The 19,910-nt window shown below is 39.4% G+C and overlaps 1 protein-coding gene across 2 annotated transcripts in view; it reads left to right on the top strand.

The window, feature by feature from the left end:
• The window catches only part of srbd1 (S1 RNA binding domain 1), a 272,374-nt gene that overhangs the window by 22,491 nt on the left and 229,973 nt on the right, over window positions 1–19,910 (top strand). For both annotated transcript variants that reach the window (XM_072580647.1, XM_072580646.1), the window contains exon 8: window positions 14,456–14,552. In XM_072580647.1, the coding sequence (XP_072436748.1) occupies window positions 14,456–14,552 (97 nt within the window). The remainder of the gene's footprint in view (window positions 1–14,455; window positions 14,553–19,910) is intronic.

Here is a 19,910-nt window from a genome sequence, read left to right as displayed (position 1 = left end):
CATTTCCACAGATCTATAACCTGTTTGAGCCTTCTGAATTCACAGTGTCTCTCTTGACCCTATTCCCATTAAAATGCTGACTATGCAACTCCCTTTCACAGAGGGCGGCACAACTGAGGGATGAGAGAGGCAACAGCTATGAGGGTTGAGGAGGGACGTAGAATAATAGAATCCTTACATTGCAGATAGAGGCTATTCAATCCATTGAGTCTGCACAGACCCTCCGAAGAGCATCACACCACCACACCATCTCCCTGTAACCCTGCATTTACTATAGCTAATCCACCTAGCCTGCACAACATGGCACGGTGGCACAGTGGTTAGCACTGCTGCCTCACAGTGCCAGAGACCTGGGTTCAATTCCCGCCTCAGGCGACTGACTCTGTGGAGTTTGCATGTTCTCCCCGTGTCTGTGTGGGTTTCCTCCGGATGCTCCGGTTTCCTCCCACAGTCCAAAGATGTGCAGGCCAGGTGAATTGGCCATGCTAAATTGCCCGGAGTGTTAGGTAAGGGGTAAATGTAGGGATATGGTTTGGTTGCGCTTCGGCGGGTTGGTGTGGACTTGTTGGGCCAAAGGGCCTGTTTCCACACTGTAATGTAATCTAATCTAATCTAAAAACATAGGGCAATTTAGCATGGCAAGCAAACACTTAACCTGCACATTTTTGTGCTGTGGGAGGAAACCCAAGCAGGCACAGGGAGAATGTGAAAACTCCACATACAGTCACCCAAGGCTGGAATTGAATCTGGGTTCCGGCACTGAGAGGCAACACTGCTAACCACTGAGCCACCATTCCATCCCAACTTGGCAGACAGACAGCAGAAAAAAGAAATGCTGAGACACGTTCTGGCTGCAGGAATTGACAGTGAATAACTGTTAATTCCACCTAATTGTGTCAGGTTTGACTGTCATGGAGGAATTTATGAATAGATGTGCTTGGCAGTAATAATGAAATGAGTGGTTGAATGTATAAATTATACATATTTTGTAAAGGTAGTTACTTTGTCTTTAAAGTAGGTATAAGGAGTTCTTAGAAATTGGCTTCTGAAAGCCGTGACCAAAAGCAGACAATTAGACTGTGTTGTGTTCAAAGTTGATCACAAGGTAATTCAAGAAGTCTTGAATTCTGTTGAATTTTGTTGAACCCTCAAAAGGTTTGAAAACTCAAGTGTTTGTAGTGTTGAGCAGGAAACAGGAGGTAAATCACAAGAAGTTCCAGTATATTTGACACTGCTTTGTGGAACAGTCAGTCAGCACAGTTAACATTTGCAGCCAATGTGTTTGTGATAAAAGCTGACTGAAAGTCCCTTGAGTAAAAACAAAAGTGCTAATAATTAGGGAAAATATATACACAAAGATTTTAAACCAGGATAAAAGGAATGTCTGAAGATGAAAATGAGATTGGTTACTATTATAATTTCAGACATGACTCCCTTGAACATTTTCTTTTCTGAACTGAAGGGGTTGAAACTTGAAGTCAGGTTCAGCAGCTGCGATGGCTTCTGTAGTCAAATAGTTGAAGGTTGCTTCCACAGTAGCACTAAGCAGAGAATAGTCCATGGAAGTGAGTGAAGGTTTCTTTGTTCCACTCTTGTGGCTCTAGGCTGTGGCTCACTGTAGCCTAGTTCAGTACACCAGACCATGAACTCCTTTTTGTTCGGGATGCCTTCCTTTGCCTCTCTGTTGAGAAGCAATTGCTGTTTCAAGTTGCCTTGCCTTTTTTTTAAATAGATATTTTTATTAGAAATTTAACATTTTTACAAGTTTACAAAAATAAACAAAACTCTCATATACAAACATTGATATACAATTAAATCAAATTTACAATAGCCAAAATTTAACAAAAGAGAAAAAAAACCGAAAAAGAAAAAAAACCAAAACTCAACTGTCTATTAATCTAACCTACAACTAACCAGAGTGTATATTTAAATCTCTTACATGCTCGGAATGTGTTAACATCAGATGTAATAAGACCCATATTCGAGCGGGATTCCTCTCCTGAGGGGCCCTGGACCAGCCAGGTTTGTAATCTCAATTAAATAAAAGCCCTTGTTAGGATAGCCGAAATATCTGTATTTATGGAATTCAAGAAGGGCTGCCATATTTTATAAAATAATTCAGTCTTTCAGTGCACCATATTTCTAAGGAAGTCAAGGGAATACATTTCATAATTAATCTGTGCCAATTTGAAAGTCCAGGGGGGCCCTCAGCCACCCAGTTCACCAAAATATTTTTCCTTGCACAGAAAGAGAGAATAGAAAATAGTTTCTTCCCGTACATGTCCAGGGAGGCAAAGTTCGAAAAGCCCAAAAGGAGAGAAACAGGGTCCACTTTAATTTCCATTCCTAAAATTTCTGTCAGGGTACTTGCTACTTTAGTCCAATATCAACGGATCTTATGACAGGCAATGTACAAGAGTGCCCACCTCTATTTTGCATTTGGGACACATTGGAGATGCTCCTGCCTTAAATTTTGCCAATCGAACCGGTGCTGTATGGGCCATATGAAGTATCTTCAGCTGGATAGCCTGGGTTCTGTTACAGATAGTAATTCTTCTAGCGTTTTCCCAAATATCATTCCAGGTTTCTATAGAGATTTCTAGTCCCAAATCCTGATCCCATGTTTTAAGCAGATTGTCCATATCTCCCGATACTTCATCATATAGTAAATGATAAATAGTACTGACGGAAGATACCCCACTGGCCGTAGGACATTACATTCTCTATCTGATTTATAAAGACTACCTAATAACGTAGTCTTCTTCTGTATATAGTCTCGAATTTGGAAGTATCGAAAGAGGTCTCCATTAGGTAATCCGAATTTCTGACGCAGCTGTTCAAAAGACATCAGGACCCCATCCTTAAGTAGGTCCTCTAGACATGAGATACCTCTGGATCTCCAGAGTTTAAAAGTGGCGTCTGTAAACCCTGGTCGGAATCCCCATGCTCCCAATATTGGTGCATAGGGAGATGTTTTATGTGAATTACCCTCGTTTTGCCGCATTATATTCCAAGCCTTGATTGTGTTTAGTGTTATAGGGTTTTTACAGTGATCTGTAATGAATTTCCTCTTGTCTGAAAATAAAAGGTTAATAAGTGGGTATTTTACTTGAGAGGCCTCGATGTCCAACCAGATTGATTGTAGATCAGACAAAACCCAATCAGCTATGTAACTTAATAGGGAACTTAACTGATATTTCCTAAAGTCTGGGAAGTCCAATCCTCCCCTTGTCTGTGGAAGCTGTAGCTTCTTCAGCTTAATGAGGGGCTGTCTATGATTCCAGATAAAGGAACCCAGCCAGCCATATAATTTACGTAGTGCCAGCCTCGGCAGCATCACCGGAAGCATTCTCATAGGGTATAGGAGACGGGGCAGTACATTCATTTTAATTAGTGCTATTCTACCCAACCAGGAAATTGGAAGGTCTCCCCATCGCTGGAGGTCCTGCCTTATACTTTCCAGTAAATGCACAAAATTAGCCTTATACAACTGACCAAATACTGGAGTAATAAAAATGCCTAAATACAAGAAGCCCTCCAGGGACCAACGAAAGGGAAAAGGGGATCCGTCCACTAAGTGGGGTGTCATAGAAAGGCCACCCATTGGGATAGCCTCCGATTTTGAAAAATTAATTTTATAGCCTGAGAATGCGCTAAATGTATTAATAACTTGGATTAGGCGAGGTACGGACATCAGAGGATTACTGAGGAATAGAAGAACATCATCTGCATAAAGGATAATTTTATGTTTACCTGTACCAATCCTCGGGGCCGTTATATTAGGGTCAGCTCGTATAGCTTCTGCTAGTGGTTCAATTATTAGTGTAAATAACAATGGCAAGAGAGGACATCCCTGATGGCAGCCCCTCCCCACACTGAAGCTATCCGAACCTAATCCATTGGTAACCACAACTGCTTTGGGATCACTATACAATGTTGAGACCCATTTGGTAAACACCTTTCCAATGCCAAACCTTTCCAATGTGTAAAACAAATATGACTATTCAACCCCATCGAATGTCTTTTCCGCGTCTAATGAAACTACTACTCCTGGTATCTTTCCCTGATGACAGGCTTGAATCATATTCGAAACCCTTCTAATATTATTGGATGATCTATGGCCCTTAATAAACTCCGTCTGATCCTCCTTTGTGATATGTGGCAGTACCCTTTCTAGTCTCAGTGCGAATGTTTTAGAAAGGATTTTAAAATCTACATTTAGCAAGGATATTGGTCTGTATGACGTACAATCTTCTGGATCCTTTCCTTTTTTAAGGATAAGAGAGATATTTGCCTCTTTCAGCGAAGGCGGAAGACAGCCCTGACTATATGCATAGTTATACATGTCCATAAGTGGACCAGCCAATATTTCTGTAAATTCTTTATAGAATTCAGCTTGAAAACCATCTGGGCCAGGTCCCTTACCGCTCTGAAGTTGCCTGATTGCGTCAAGTATTTCTTGGACTGTTAGAGGAGCATTTAGGACCGATACCTGTTCCGGAGTTAGGCCCGGAAAGGTCAAATTTTTTTAAAAATGACTGCATCCTCCTAGTCCTATCTTCACAATCCTGCGATTTATATAACTCGGAATAAAATTCTCTAAAGATCGCATTAATCTTTTTATGATCATGAGTCAAAATACCCGTACTTTCCTGATAGACGTAATACTCTGAGGGGCCTTTTTTTTCTTTGCAAGAAATGCTAAGTATCTACCCGGTTTGTCGCCATATTCATATAACCTTTGTTTTGCAAATAATATTTCCCTCTTAACCGTTTGAGTAAGCGTAGTGTTTAGAGCTGTCCTAAGAGCCGTAATCCTTTGCAATTTAATAATAGAAGGTCTATCAGTGTATGCTATTTCGGCTGCTTTTAAGCGAGCTTGAAGCAGATGCTGTTGTTCTCCCTTTAATTTTTTCTGGGTCGCTGAGTAGGAGATGGTCAAACCTTGCGTGTAAGCTTTGATGGTCTCCCACATCATTGATGGGTTGCTAGCCGTACCTGAATTAATTTCTAAAAAAGTTTTAAATTCTTGAGAGAAGTACTTTGCAAATTTACTATCTTTCATTAGGAAGGGCCAATGCCGGGGGGATGTCCCATTGTTCCTCGCCTTAGTTTCCATATATACAGCAGCGTGGTTGGAAATTGCTATACTACCTATTTTACAGGATGATATGGAATTTTAAAAAATCGAGGGGGCAAAAAACATATCAATTCTGGTATGACATTTATGTGGATTGGAGTAAAAAGAAAAATCTCTGCCCTGTGGATGAAGACATCTCCAAACATCTACTAATCCTAATTCTTTGTTCAGATCCACCACTTGTCTAGATCTAGGAGATACTCCTGCAGTACTCTTGGGAATCCTATCTATTTCCGGATCCATAATACAATTAGTCTCCCCCTATAATTGTATGACAGGCACCAAAAGCCATCAATTTTGAAAAGGCTTCCGTTATAAATTTGAAGGGGTGTGCCAGGGGGCAGTACAAATTTAAAATCCCATATTCCTCTCCATTTATGAGGGTTTTAATCAAAATATATCATCCAGATTGGTCTTTTATCTGATTTAGGATTTTGAAAGGGAAATTCTTCCGAACAAGAATAACAACTCCCCTGCTTTTTGAGCTAAAAGAAGAAAAAAAGGCCTGATCAAATCCACCCTGTCGTAATTTCAAGTGTTCTTTATCCGACAGGTGTGTCTCCTGTAGGAGAGCTATTTCAACTCTTTCTTTCTTAAGATTTGATAATATTTTCTTCCTTTTGACTGGCGAATTACTCCCCTTGATATTCCAGGTGCACCACTTAACTGACTGATCAACCATAATCATCCGGGCAAATCCGAGACCCCTCGGGAGGGGAAACCCTATCCAGAACATCCCGAGCATAGAGTATATAAAATTTACAAAAATAAAGGCTCTCTAATAAACTCGCAACAGTATAATAAAAAACTATTTCTAAATAAAAAAAATATAAACCGTATCTAAGTGGAGATTTTCCCCCTTGTTCCCAGGGGGTGTCACTTCCTCTCCAAAAGTCCATCATATCCTCTTCCAACCGATGCCCCACCCTTGACCTGGGCATTCCTCAATAAAATGAGGAGAGTTCAGATATAATACAAAACTAGAGTTAACAGTGAGCACCATACCCCCACCCATACCAACACCTGGATATATTTGGTAATGTTAATACCATATATAAACATATAACTATAAAATTGCAACCTCAACAAATAATATTTAAATATAATAATACAAAATAACAAAGGAGAAACAACCCCGCTCCTAAAGACAGAGGTAAAATAGAATAAGGTAACCGCCTCCCCCCACTAACACCAACCAAACCCCCCAGCTTATATATACATACATATATATACACACACACACATACATACTTAAAATAATAAAAGAAAACAACCCCAAGGGGGGGGAGAAAATCAAATCCCTCTCCCCACCCCATGTGATAATATTAAACAGTAAGGTAAGAAAAAAGGAAAAAAAAAGGGGGGGGATATAAACCGGAGTGGGGGGGAAGGCAAACCAACAGCCATTATCTCTTACAGTTTATCTAAGAGAGTCCAAGAATTCCTTAGCCTTTTCTGACGATCCGAAGTTATACACGGATCCTTCATGGTTAAAGCGTAGCGTCCCTGGGTAGCGTAAGGAGTACTGAATATTTAAGTCCATTAAACACTTCTTCGCCTCATCGAATGCCTTCAACTTTCAGACCAGAACTGGGGAAAAGTCCTAGAATAATATGATCTTGGATCCTTTCTCGATCATAGCTTGGGGATCTTTTCCAAGATTTCTAGAAGCTTCTAGGAGTATCTGCCTCTCCCTATAGCTCTGCAGCCGGAACAGGACCGGGCGTGGGCGCTGGTTCGAGCTGGCCCGTGTTTTGCGACCAGGTAGGCCCATTCTACCCTTACCTGGCCTGATCCAGCTTCCAAATTTAAAAGCTGTGGCAGCCACTGCTCGAGAAACGCTGGAAGATGGCCGCCTTCTTCCCGTTTGGGAAGGTCCAGCAAACAAATATTTTTTCGACGACCTCGAGAGTCCGGACCTGATCCACGGCTGATTGCGCTGTAGTTTCGGAGGTCGCGGCCTTTAGCTCCGCCCGTTCATCTCGACGCTCGATTTCCTGGATGTCTCAGTCGTGCTTATGCAGTGCGGCCGAGAGTGAGTCCCATCGATTTCGGGATTCTTCAACAAAAGCGTTGATCTTCGCATCCAGCTTGGAGACCATCTCCACAAGGCTTGTCACTGTAGGTAAGTCCCCTGGGGCGGCTGTGGACGCCTCTGCTGCAGCTGGAGAGGGTGGGGGAGGGGGTCCTGCTTGCTGAGAGCTGCAGGCTCCCTTCCCTTTGGTCACTTTTACTAAATATTAGATTGTTTAAATTTAATATTAAACAACTAATTAAAGTAAACAGCTATTATAAATGATTTGGTGAGTGTGGTGGGGGTGGGTGACCCACTTTACCCAAGTCTTGGGAGGAGCACTGTAGACTCAGACTTGCTGGGTTGCTGCCATCTTGTATCCCTCGAGTTGCCTTGCTGATGGTGTTCAGATTGTTCTCCTCCAGATGGCTTTTGATCACCTTTCTATTTATGGGACTGAATAACAAAGTTTCTTTGTTAATGTTCCTGTAAAATGCCTTGGGATGTTTCACTTTATTAAAAGTGCTAAAGATTACCAGTAGTATTAGTACTGCAAGCACACTTATTTATTCCTGCTTCTTCATTCCTTTTTGTTTTTGACTGTTGGAAAAAGTATGGCATATGCTTGCTCTGTTTTCTTAATTACTAAGTTGCCTCCTATTGGTGCTATTACAACAATGATAACTTGCGCTCTTTTGTTGAATCATGACTCTCGTGTCCAGTTTTACGTGATGCGGGTTAGAATTATTTTGTTGAGTTACACCTTTAATCCTCCAGGGGTCAGTCTTTGGCAAATAATTCAGTACAGAGAAAAGGTTAATATTATTAGTTGTAGATTCAACTAAATTCTGAGAAAAATAAGGGCACCTAATATCAATTTGCTAATGCAGTGAATTCAAATAAGAGTTAAAGTTAATGATATTGAATAGAAAATTAACTCTTATTTTAGGGAAAAAAATTTGATATATATCCTAAGTTGCATTTTTATTTAAGAATTTTTGGCTTAGTATGTAGTTAGTCTAGTTCTTAGCATTACTGTCAAGCAAACTGTATGGGGCAAATAAAGTTTTTGTTGTTCAGAACAGCTGTTATGTATGGTAAGACAAATATACTGAAGTTTAATTTGACTGATTATTCATTCTGCCCAGTTTTGGCTATATTGTGGTGAGATTAAACTTTTAAAAACGTTCTCATGTTACATTGATCCAATTAGACAGATTCTTGGAAATTTGGCTGCCATTTTGTCACAGTGACTGTGTGAGGCTCATTCCAAGAGTATCATTTGTTCATCAATAGGAAAGCAATGGCCACTGTATAACACAAGAGTATTTTGCTGTGGAGAAATAATGGAATTCTGTTTATTTCTTTTGTTATGTGAAGAATGTTTAACTTGGCCTGATGCAAGTTGCTACTTGCCTTTTTATGCAATAACATCTTAAAATTAATTGTAAACTTTTTTTGAGCAGTGATGAGTATAGTTTTGTACTTGCAAGCTCCTCTTATGTGCAGACCTGAGATTTTGAGTTTGTTTTGCTGTTTAATAATCCAGATTGCCAACTCCTGTTCATGCCTTTCTTTAATCTGTCTTTTTTGATCTCCATGCTATCTCTAAATTAAAAAGGATTGACGACCAATACCTCTGTATTTCAAATTAATATCCTTTCTAGATGCATTTCGCCTTTACTAATCACACAAACCTACCCTCCCCCCAACACGCACAGAGAGAAAGAAACTCTTCCTAAGTCAACAAACTACTTAATTGCAGTATCATCCCCACCTTTGATCTCCTTGTCCTAATTAAAACACTTCTGTCTCATCCTGTCATGACTGTCATTTCCACTCCCTTAGCTTCAGAGGAGGTGCAAAGATGGACAACCAGATTAGCCATTTACTGAAAGATTTGGCTGGTCTGCATAAATGGCTATGGTCCTGCTCTTATCTGCTAAAACTACTCATTATTTCAAGATCATTCTGAAATGCAAAAATAGCTATTAGTTTTTCTTGTCCAAAATAGTCATTTGAAATCATATGACCCTTATACTGTCCCCTCCAACACGCATGAACTCCTTCAGATTTAAGATCTCTATTCATTTTGCTATATTGCGTCCATCATGCTCCCTGCATCCCTCCAAGCCAAAGTTAGCCTAGAGTTGCTCAAAAGATCACAAAAGATCATATTGGATTGAAAAGTTAACTCTTTGTTTTTCCACAAGGGCCCAAGATTTAGAGGAGGTTTGAGGAAAATTTGTTTTTTGCCCAGAGGTTGATGGAAATCTGGAATGTCTGACCTGGGAGGGCTGTATGGGGCGGGAAACCTTGCAACCTTTTAAACGTGGATGAGCACTCGCTGCTTTTTAAGGCTATGGGCCAAGTGCTGGAAAGTGTGATTAGTGTAAGTAGGTGGGTGCAGACTTGATGGGTTGAAGAACCTCTTTTCTTTATGACTCCCTGACTCTCTGAGGGGGATTCAAAACCAAGAATGAGAATTTTGAAGTAAAAGCATTGTTCACAATCTAGTGAGTTAACTAGTAAAGAAGTGATAGCTGCATGGGCTTTGGCATAAGTGAAGAGAGTGGCAGTGGAGTTTTTCCAATTACCTCAGGTTTGCAGAGGGTAGAATATAGCTATGTTTGGGAATAGTTAAGTCCACAAAGGAGGCGTGGTCAAAAGTTTCTTCAGATGATGGGATTAGGTCAGATTGGGATGTCGGGTTAGCATGAATGAGTGGACCAAAAAGAGTCCGTTTCCATGTTATATGACTATGGCTCTATGAGCTGAGTGTATGAGGAATGTAGTAGGGTGATGTTAGGAAGATGAAAATTGTTGGTATTCATAATGTCAGGAGTAACGAGTCCACTGAGCAAAAGCCTTTCACTGAGTCAAGGAAGCAGGTCTGCATTCTGAGCACTTGCATGATTTTTGTTGCCTTTTGTTTGTTGCGCCTGCCCAGTTTCCACTGATATCTCTGCTTACTTTTATTGACAAGTTGCAAGAAGCATGGGAAATACATGTAATTGGCATTAAATTTGAAGAGTTTAGATCAGAGTGGTGCTGGAAAAGCAAAGCATCAGGCAGCATCTGAGGAGCAGGAAAATCGACGTTTCAGGCCTTTCATCAGGAATAGAGGCAGGAAGCCTCCAGGGTGGAGAAATAAATTGGGGGGTGTGGGGGCGGGGGAGAAGGTAGTAAAGAGTACAATAGGTGAATGGGGGTGGGATAGAAGTGATAGATCAGTGAGGAGGGTGGGGGAAGGTAGCAAAGAGATTTAAATTTGAAGAGCCAAGTTTAAAAAAACAAACTGATCTATGCCTTTTCACATATGTTTGACATTTCACTTTGGTTACAAACTCCATAATTCTATTTAGCTACTTGCTTGTGCGTGCCCCAAACTGTTTGCAACCTTGGCTTCATATTTGATCCTTCAAATGAGGTTCTGATCCTGTGTCCACACCATCACCCAAACAGTCTGCTTCCTTGTAATAAATTAATTTCAAAATACCTCACCCTCGCCTCTGCACTATAAACAAACAGTCCAAATTTTAAAATACTCAAAAGTCAAGTGTTCAATTTCAATTATCAAATTGTTCTGTGTAACTCAAGCTTCTAATTTTTGAGGAAATTATGCTAACTCAATAACATACACTTACATACTGCCATTAACATACTGAAACCTCCCAAGATACTTCATAGGAAGTTTATAGCCTACCACAGGAGGAATTAGAAAAGGTGGCCAAAAGCTTGGTCAAAAAGGTAGTTTTAAGGTGCTTCTTAAAAAGAGAGGTGTAGGAAGTGATTTCTAAAACAGTAGCAGTTTGAAGACACTGCCAGTGGAGGACAAATTTAAAAATCAGACAACACCAGGTTATAATCCAACCAGGAAAGACCAGAATTGATGCAGCAACAAGAATTGCAACATAACAACTTGTAGTTTATATGTAGCACATTAACCTAATAAAACATGCAAGGGCAATTCACAGAGGCTTTATAAAAACAAAATATGTTACCAAGTCACAAAAGGGCAGATGAGCAGTCAGTCAAAGTGGCAGGTTCTAATCAGTGTTTTAAGGGAGGAAAATTATGTTCGGAGGCTCATAGAGTGAATTTCAAAGTTTAGGGCTTAGGTACCTGAAAATACAATCACCATGGCATAGAATTAAAATCAAGGATGCTCAAGACTCCAGAATTACAATAGTGCATGTATCTCAAAGTGCTGGCGATTAGACAACATTATTGTGGTTGAGGTCAAAGATGAGACTTTTTAAATCTAGGTGTTGCTGCAATGTCACCAGCAGGTATAGGAGTAAAATAGAAGACGACGACGACGGTTAGGGTATGGGAAACAGAATTATGTATGAGCTCCAGTTTGCAGAAGGTGAAAGTGCAGGTGCAGAAGGTGGTCTTTCTAAGCATCATGCCAAAGATTTTATTTTGTGCCTGTTACTGCTATTATGTGTGTCGTAATTGTAAATAAGCAATGTGTCTCCTTTTCTTTTTCTTGCCCATAAACTAATGTTCCAAGTAGAAAGTTTTAACTTGGCATGAAAACAATTCTACATAAGACTCTTTTTTTTTTCAGCATTTCATATCCTATTAGTCTTTCAATCCATAAAATGGGTGATTGAAACTTTTTCCTCCCTATAGATTTGTATTTCAGAGTTCACATAATATCTTACCTCTATTACATGGAACAAAAATCTGGTTGATCTAAAGAGTGTATGCATTCGAGTATACATAAAATGAACTCCATATGCTTTTTCTCTGCAGAATATAACATATGGGAGCTAGATATATCTTTTTTGCATCCTGTTATATGTTCAGGCATTTTGTTCTGGAATTCCAATATCTACAGTCTATCAATGTGACAAGGAAAATGTCCACCTCATTAACAACTTTACATGAGATCTTATTTACTGTGGTAGGGCATCTAACAGCATAAATGTTTAAACTTGTACTTCTAAGGTTTTAAAACTTTTGCAGGACAAATTGCCATAAATGCAAGCTGCTAACCGTCTTTTAAAATTTCCTTTAAAATGTTTTCATTTAAAATGTGAAGAAATGTGACTCTTTGTAACTGTTAATTTTCATTGACAATAACTACAACCAAACAATTAACCGGATACTTAGACTGAGATAATTTTAATTTTCTGTGCTGTGTTTAGTTTGTGTCAGTTTAGCAGTTTGGATTAAAAACTGGCTTTCTGGAAGAAGGTTAATAGAAAATATTCTGGTGGTTAATGGAAAATATTCAGTCTGGAGTCCAGTTACTAGTGGTGTGCCACAAGGTCTGTTTTGGGGCAACTGCTGTTTATCATTTTTATAAATGACTTGGACGCAGGCATAGGTGGATGAATTAGTAAATTTGCAGACGACACTAAAGTCAGTGAAGTAATGGACAATTTGGAAGAATGTTACAGGTTGCAGGGGGACTTGGATAAACTGCTGAATTGAGCTGAGAGGTGGCAAATGGAGTTTGATGTGGCTAAAAGTGAGGTGATGCACTTTGGGAAGAATAACAGGATGGCAGAGTACTTGGTCAATGGAAAGATTCTTGGTAGCGTGGATGTGCAGAGGGATCTTTGAGTCCATGTGTATAGATCCCTGAAAGCTGCCACCCGGGTGGATAATGCTGTTAAGAAGGCATACCGTGTGTCAGGTTTCATTGATAGAGGGATTGAGTTCTGGAACTGCAATATCATGCTGCAACTATACAAAACGCTAGTGCGGCCCCACTTGGAATATTGTGTACAGTTCTGGTTGCCCCATTACAGAAAAGATGTGGAAGCATTGGAAAAGGTGCAGAGGAGACTTACGTGGATATTGCCTTGTCTGGAGGGAAGGTCTTATGAGGAAAAGCTGAGAGACTTGGGTCTGTTCTCATTGGAAAGAAGAAAGCTAAGGGGGGATTTGATAGAGGCATTCAAGATGATCAGTGGATTAGACAGGGTAGGCAGAGAAAGACGTTTTCCTAGGATGATGACGTCAGCTTATACGAGAGGGCATAACTACAAATTGAGGGTGATCGATTTAAGACAGATGTCAGAGGCAAGTTCTTTACACAGAGAGTGGTAAGGGCGTGGAATGCCCTACCTGCTAAGGTAGTCAACTCAACCACATTAGGGAGATTTAAACAATCCTTAGATAAGCACATGGATGATTTTGGGATAGTGTAGGGGAACAAGCTGAGAATAATTCACAGTTTGGCGAAACATCCAGGGCCGAAGGGGCCTGTTCTGCGCTGTATTGTTTTATGTTCTATGTCTGCCCTGTATGCCATTCAGTACATTTCAGTGAAAAAAGCAGAAATAATTTTTTGAAGCTAGTGCTGGAGTGACATATCTAGGGCAACAACTTTTGGATTTGTGCATTAATCTTGTCCTCGACTGTAACAGTTGTGCATTAAAAAACTAATAATTTTAACATTATTTTGACATTAAATTATGCATATTTTTTGTATCAATAGCTTTATGCTGTTTTGTTTTCATTCATGACTACGAACTCTTCTGTAATGTGATTTGTTATTTGGAACTTGATACTTACCAATTTACAACCAAAGAGGAGGCCATTTGGTCCATCCTGCCTGAACAAGCCCTTTATGTGAGCATTCCAAAATAAATCTCACTTCCCAATGATCTCATGATGGCATGTACCTTTCTGTGAACTAAATTTACAACATTAAGGAGACCCTTTGAGCTACTCAATTGTTTTCGTAAGTACATAGCTGTTGCAGCAGAATCTCTTATTTATGGTAACTTGAGAGAAAGTTGCCATTTTTGACGTGAAAGATCTGTTGGAATCAAATAATCTGTGCATAACTTAATTTTCTTTTAGAAATTGTAGCTATTTTGTTTCACACACATTATCATTACTAACTTGATAGAAAAGTGGTTCTGATTAAAAAAACTATTTCACATACTAATGGTTACTTTACGATATCCAGATGTTAATTGTTCTCTATTTGATAAGGACAGAAGCAAAAAGTCCCAAGTTAATTTCTCGATTTTATTGTTGGCTGATGTGACAGCAGAGGTGTTACAATTAGCCTCTGTATTTCAAATGACAGCACTTGGAGTCATCCTTCTGTTGATGTTTGATGGATGGCTTTGGATGCAGGAAGTGATTAAATACATGATTGAATAACCAACACACGCCTACTATCTAGGCCTGTGTATAAAGGGTTGATACTAGGTTGAGATGTTGGAGAGCAAAAGGAGTCAATGGATCAAGAGAAGAGGAGTGGTGCTGAGAAGAGAAAATGGTAAATTGCAACAAATAATTTTAATTGTGTGCTTGAAAATTCCTAGGTCTTTCAAATGTGGGAGAAATAGAGACAGGAATTCAGCACATATTAGCTGATATGATGTCTAAAGATACAGAAACATTGAACCATATCCGGAAATTGTAAGTATTATTTCAAAACTTTTCTTTACATCTAGTTGAAGTTAAATGTGTAAGATAAGATATGATTATTAACAAAACATCAAAGTCATTCATGAGCGGAACATTGGGATGTCATAGGATCCCTGTAGTGTGGAAACAGGCCATTCGGCCCTCAAGACCACGCTGACCTTCCAAAGAGCATCCCACCTCGACCCACTTCCCCCATCCTATTGCAGTTACCCTACATTCCCCGTGGCTAATCTACCTAGCCTGCATATCCCTGGACACTTTGGGCAGTTTAGCATGGCCAATCCACCTAACCTGCACATCTTTGGTCTGTGGGAGGAAACTGGAGCACCCAGAGGAAACCCACACAGACATTGCGAGAATGTGCAAACTCCACACAGTCACCCAAGGGTGCAGTTGAACGCAGATCCCTGGTGCTGTGAGGCAGCAGTGCTAACCACTGAGCCACCGTGCCACCCCATGTATACTGCTTTCGTTTATTGACTTTTAAATCATGCTATTATGCAGCTGCATCAGCAATTTTGTTCAATGTCATGTGTGAAATTATGAATATTAATACCTTTTTTGATTTTGCTTTGGTTGCAATATTATATTGCTAGTAATAGTCCAATGACGACACCTTGTCCATATAACTGTACATTTCAATCGTAGTTTTTTTGAGTAACAAGTTATTTTGTCATTGTACAACACTGTATAAGAACAAATATTATATTTTTGCTTTAAAGTTTTGGCTCCGATGCAGAGTAGACATCCTTATCCAGGCTACTGGTTTGCCAGGTTTTCATAATCAAGTCTCTAAGGTCAAAGTAACACCAAGTTGACATTAGATGATAGACATTTGGAGACTAGGTGACCTGATATGTAAACCATACAGATCTGTAGAATACCAAAGCACTGTTTATGATTGGCCTGCTAGTCTGGCTCACTAACTGAACCTGAAGTGGTCTGTCTACCTTTGGGGCTTATTTTTCTAACACTCAGCAATCTGTGCTGTTATGGTAATTGTGGTTCTATATGAACAACAAGGGAAAACATACCAACAATTGGATCTGGTTAATGCAATATTAGCTGGTTTTGTCATGGCTGAGGACGGAACATGGAGGGGTTGTATGTTGTTTGTACTATTTCTCACTTATAATTTATTTGTTATTACTCAAACTCACTGCTTTTATATTTTAATATGACTTTTATTTTTGGTCAGGAATAGAATAAATTTGAAACTCCTCTGTTGCATCCTTCACTTGATTTCTGTACTTGCATTGATTCTAGTCCTTAATCAAAATGAAATATGATTTAATATGAAGCACAACATTGCTGATTAGAATCATTTAATGTAGTGAATTGAAATTCTGAAAACCACTTCACCATAAGTTTTATCTTCTGCCTCCATAAATGGGAAAATTTATATTCTCTCTATCATGCAGTCTATTAGACTCTTCAGTTGTTTTCACTGCTACTCCTCAGTACTTTTCCCAGAGATTTATTTCAACTGTGAAAGTGAAAAAATATTTTCAGACATCACCCTTAAATCTTTCCTTCACCAAATTGAACCACTGTCCTTTATGCTGAAATACTGGATTAAGCTCACTGTTTCACTTTTTTAAAAAACTTTTAATGCTGAATGTAAGTTAACACACTGGACCATTTCATTTCAAGGCTGAATAGTTTTTTTTTTAATCTGGGTTGTTTTAATAGTAAGAAATAAACTTGGTGTTCTCCACTTCTCAATCCAGGATTTGAATTTTGTTGCTGACTAAATGTGGACATCATAATAAAAATGGCTGATTTGTCCTAATAATTGATTATTTTCTGTCATTTATAATATTTTACATGAAGCAAGCAGCTGCACAGGTGTTGCAATTCATGTTACTGCTGCTTTTGAATTTGGATATTTAATGAGGTAAAATTGTATACTTTGTAAATGTCAACTTTTAAAAGGTTGTAAACTTGGAAGCAAGATTCCAAATGGAGAACACATCATGCAGCTTATGTAATAGTTCTTCTTGATCAAAAGCACAATATAATTGACACTGGAAATACTGAGGAGGTCTGACATCATCAAAGGTCATAGATCTGCAATGTCAATGCTGCATCTTTCTACAGATGGTGGCAGAATTTTCTGTTTTTATTTTGGCAGAATTTGTTAGTACCATAACTATGACATCAAAGTCAATCATGTTTTTGTAGCTAGTGAACACTGCTGCTGCTGTTGGGTGTCGGTATTGAAGATTGGCTACCTACATACAATCAAGTGGGCTGCTTTGATATGGATGTTGTTGAGCTTGAGTATTGGAGTTGCACTGAGTGGGGCAAGTAGGTAATATTCCAAGAAAGTCTTGACTTGTCCATTTGTTGGTAATGGATAGTCTATTTTGGGTAATCAGGAGATGAGCTAGTTGGTACAGAATTCCTAGTCTCTGTCCTTCTTTTTAGCCACAGTATTTCAATGGCTGGTGCAGTCCAGCAAATCAATGGTAGATGCAGGACATTGATTATGGGTGAGTCAACAATGTTGAATGTAAAGAGGGATTGTTCGATTTTCTGGAGATGATCATTGTTAGAAAATGTGCTGAACAATGAAATCAAAGGATGAAGTGGGGAAAGTGAATAAGGAGCTTGGTTCCTGGATTTGCAGTAACTAGAAGGGTACACTGATAGTGAGAAATTCCCAAGGGTAACCGCAAATACTGATAACTCCTGGCAACCATGTGTAAGCAAAGAGAACAATGGGTCAGTTGGTACAAAGAGCTTGATAGATTGTCGAGAAAGATCTTTCCAGAGAAAGAGAGGTAGCCGTGGAGAGTAAAGCTCTCATGACTGCATGCATTGAAAATGATGATGTCAGTACGAGCAGATGAAAACCAATTTTGGCAACAGTAAATTAGTGCACAGTTGTGCAGTAAGAGAAGCGACATATACACCAGCAAATATAGCAATAGCAAAATGCACACTTGCAGCTGTGGCTGATCAGCTTTAGGAGCTCATGTTTTACTTCAGCTCTTTCTTAAGTCTCATTTGAATATGAGGGATTAGTGCATGTAGTATATGTTGAAACTGGAAAAACAAGTAGGCAGCACCTGATTGTCACTGACGGAAAACCAGAAATAAGGCTGGGTTTGTTGAGTGGAGCAAGTGTGGGAGTAATGAGAAATTAAAATACCTATTCAGTTGTGAAAACCCATTTTAAACCTGCCGATCGTTCATACTTATTTTATCATTGATTAATTGAGTGTTTTCAGGTCCTTGTGTTCTTTTGAATATTTAATATGATTAATGGTAGCAGTGTTAATTGTTTGATGTGTGAAATGGACAAATGTGGAAGAACAGAATAGTCCAGATATTCCAATGGTAAGGAAGTTGTTGGTGCAGTACACAACTGGAGTTATGTGTCAGGACCATGTGGAATCTCTGCCACAGCAGACTTTGTGAGACTTAATTGAGGAATTGAAACTTTTGATGGACAGTTCCCTTGCATCTGGAAGTCTCTGAAAAAGCTTCTTTAAAGTCAGAAATTCCTGAGGGTTCTGACTTGGTTAAGCCTTGTCTCTACCTAGGAAACTTAAAGGATTAAAAGCCCACTCTAACTCCTGGGTAACTATTAAACTGATCCCCTGACTTGGCACAGGTAAACACACCTGCCCTAACCCCTTATCTGTCTTGGATGCCTGACAAGGAACCATGCTTCCCCACTTGGGTCTGAATCCATCTCTTTGGACATGACGCCACCCGTTGGACCTGACCTGCGCACACACACACACACACACACACACACACACACACACCCCTCCCCAGAACCAACATGTCCTCAACTGCTGCTGTAGTTTTAGAAAGGGTTGAAAAGTTTGGAATAGAGTTTCAGATTCCCGTCTGAATATTTGGGCCAATGTTTCTTCAATTGGACCATTTCCGAAACATGAAGGGAAGCAACAATCTAATCTCTAATTTCTGCCATTGATGTTTGTAGAAAATCACATTTTCTTACCAATTTTAACTTCTATTTTTGAAACCATATATTTTTTCATGAATGACTGGTGTTCATTCACTCTTCATCACACTCTTTACCGAACCATTAGCAACAGAAATTACATGAACCAATACAACATTTAGCATATTTTCAACAGAAAGCCCAAGGGTGTATTGACTCTTTTCAAGGAGTAAAAGTCTGCTCTAGTAAAAGGAGTTAAGGGGGATGTCCCAAGACCACTTTTAACATACACTTGAGATGACACATACTTTTCCTATTGGCTCTTAGGAGGAAGCTACGTATAATTGACACTTTTTCAAAGTGACATATTGCTTAAAATTCTATGTACTTTGCCTTCCTCAGCCTCCCAGTTATGCGATTATCCAAATTCTCTTCCTTATGATCTCTTGCACCATAAAATATTGCAGCAAGATCAGAACCTTTTTTAGAATGCTTCTAATTCACTTCTTGATGACCTTGATCAAAAGTGCTGCTTTTATGTTCCCTTTGCTAGGGGAAGATACCCAGTTTCGTTATTTTATAATTGTTATGAGCCCTCATAGAGACTGATAACATTTACAAATGTAGTTTACTTTCCAGTGTCTGACGGGATTTGAAGTTTAAAGACGCTCCCCATCATTTCCTAGGAACCAGCCCTAAGCTATTCTGAGATGTCAATTGCTTGCTACATTTTCCCTTTCCATAAAAACACAAAATTATTTTTATCTGCAAAATTGTTACAGTCTGCCCAGGCTGTCTAACCATTCTATCTCCATTTCTCTCTCTCTAATCCAAATGGTGTCTGCTAATCCTTGAACTGACTTTCATGAGAGTTAAGTTGGACACTTGTATATCTAGCAAATCTAGGCAAATCTTTGTTTAAATCCTCGTGAGCTCAGTCTGTTCAACCTGCATGCAACTTCCCATCAGCATTTTGTGTAGTGACTCGCCAGGCCAGGATTTTCTCTGTTCAAGGTATATGACTAGTTGCCTCTGTCTGTCTGTGTTGTCTTTTTTCCAGCAGATTCTTGTAGGCTAAACTGTGTGCAAATCTTCAGAAAATCTCCACAACCCAATCCTACAATGGCTTGCTATGAACTCTTCCCCTCTCAAATCCCCATCTCTCTGGCATTGCGAATCTGAGAGTTTTGCATCCATGGAGAAATGGTAATTAGATATCACATTATACCCAACTTCATTCTCTCTTGAAAGTAATGAGACAGTTTAAAATATAATGATTTACAAAACTCAACATTCCTACCATCTCCCTGTGATTTGGAGAATGCCAACAGAGTCACACTGGTTGTTGCTTACAGGAGAGAGGTTTAGGGGAGTTAATGATGTAGTGATAATGTAACTGGGCTAATAATCCAGAAGCTCAGGCAGAT

The sequence above is a fragment of the Chiloscyllium punctatum genome, chromosome 11, assembly GCF_047496795.1.
Source record: "Chiloscyllium punctatum isolate Juve2018m chromosome 11, sChiPun1.3, whole genome shotgun sequence".
In the NCBI taxonomy this organism is placed as follows: domain Eukaryota; kingdom Metazoa; phylum Chordata; class Chondrichthyes; order Orectolobiformes; family Hemiscylliidae; genus Chiloscyllium; species Chiloscyllium punctatum.
Note: the sequence above shows the minus strand (reverse complement) of the source record. Positions and strands in the feature narration are given on the sequence as shown.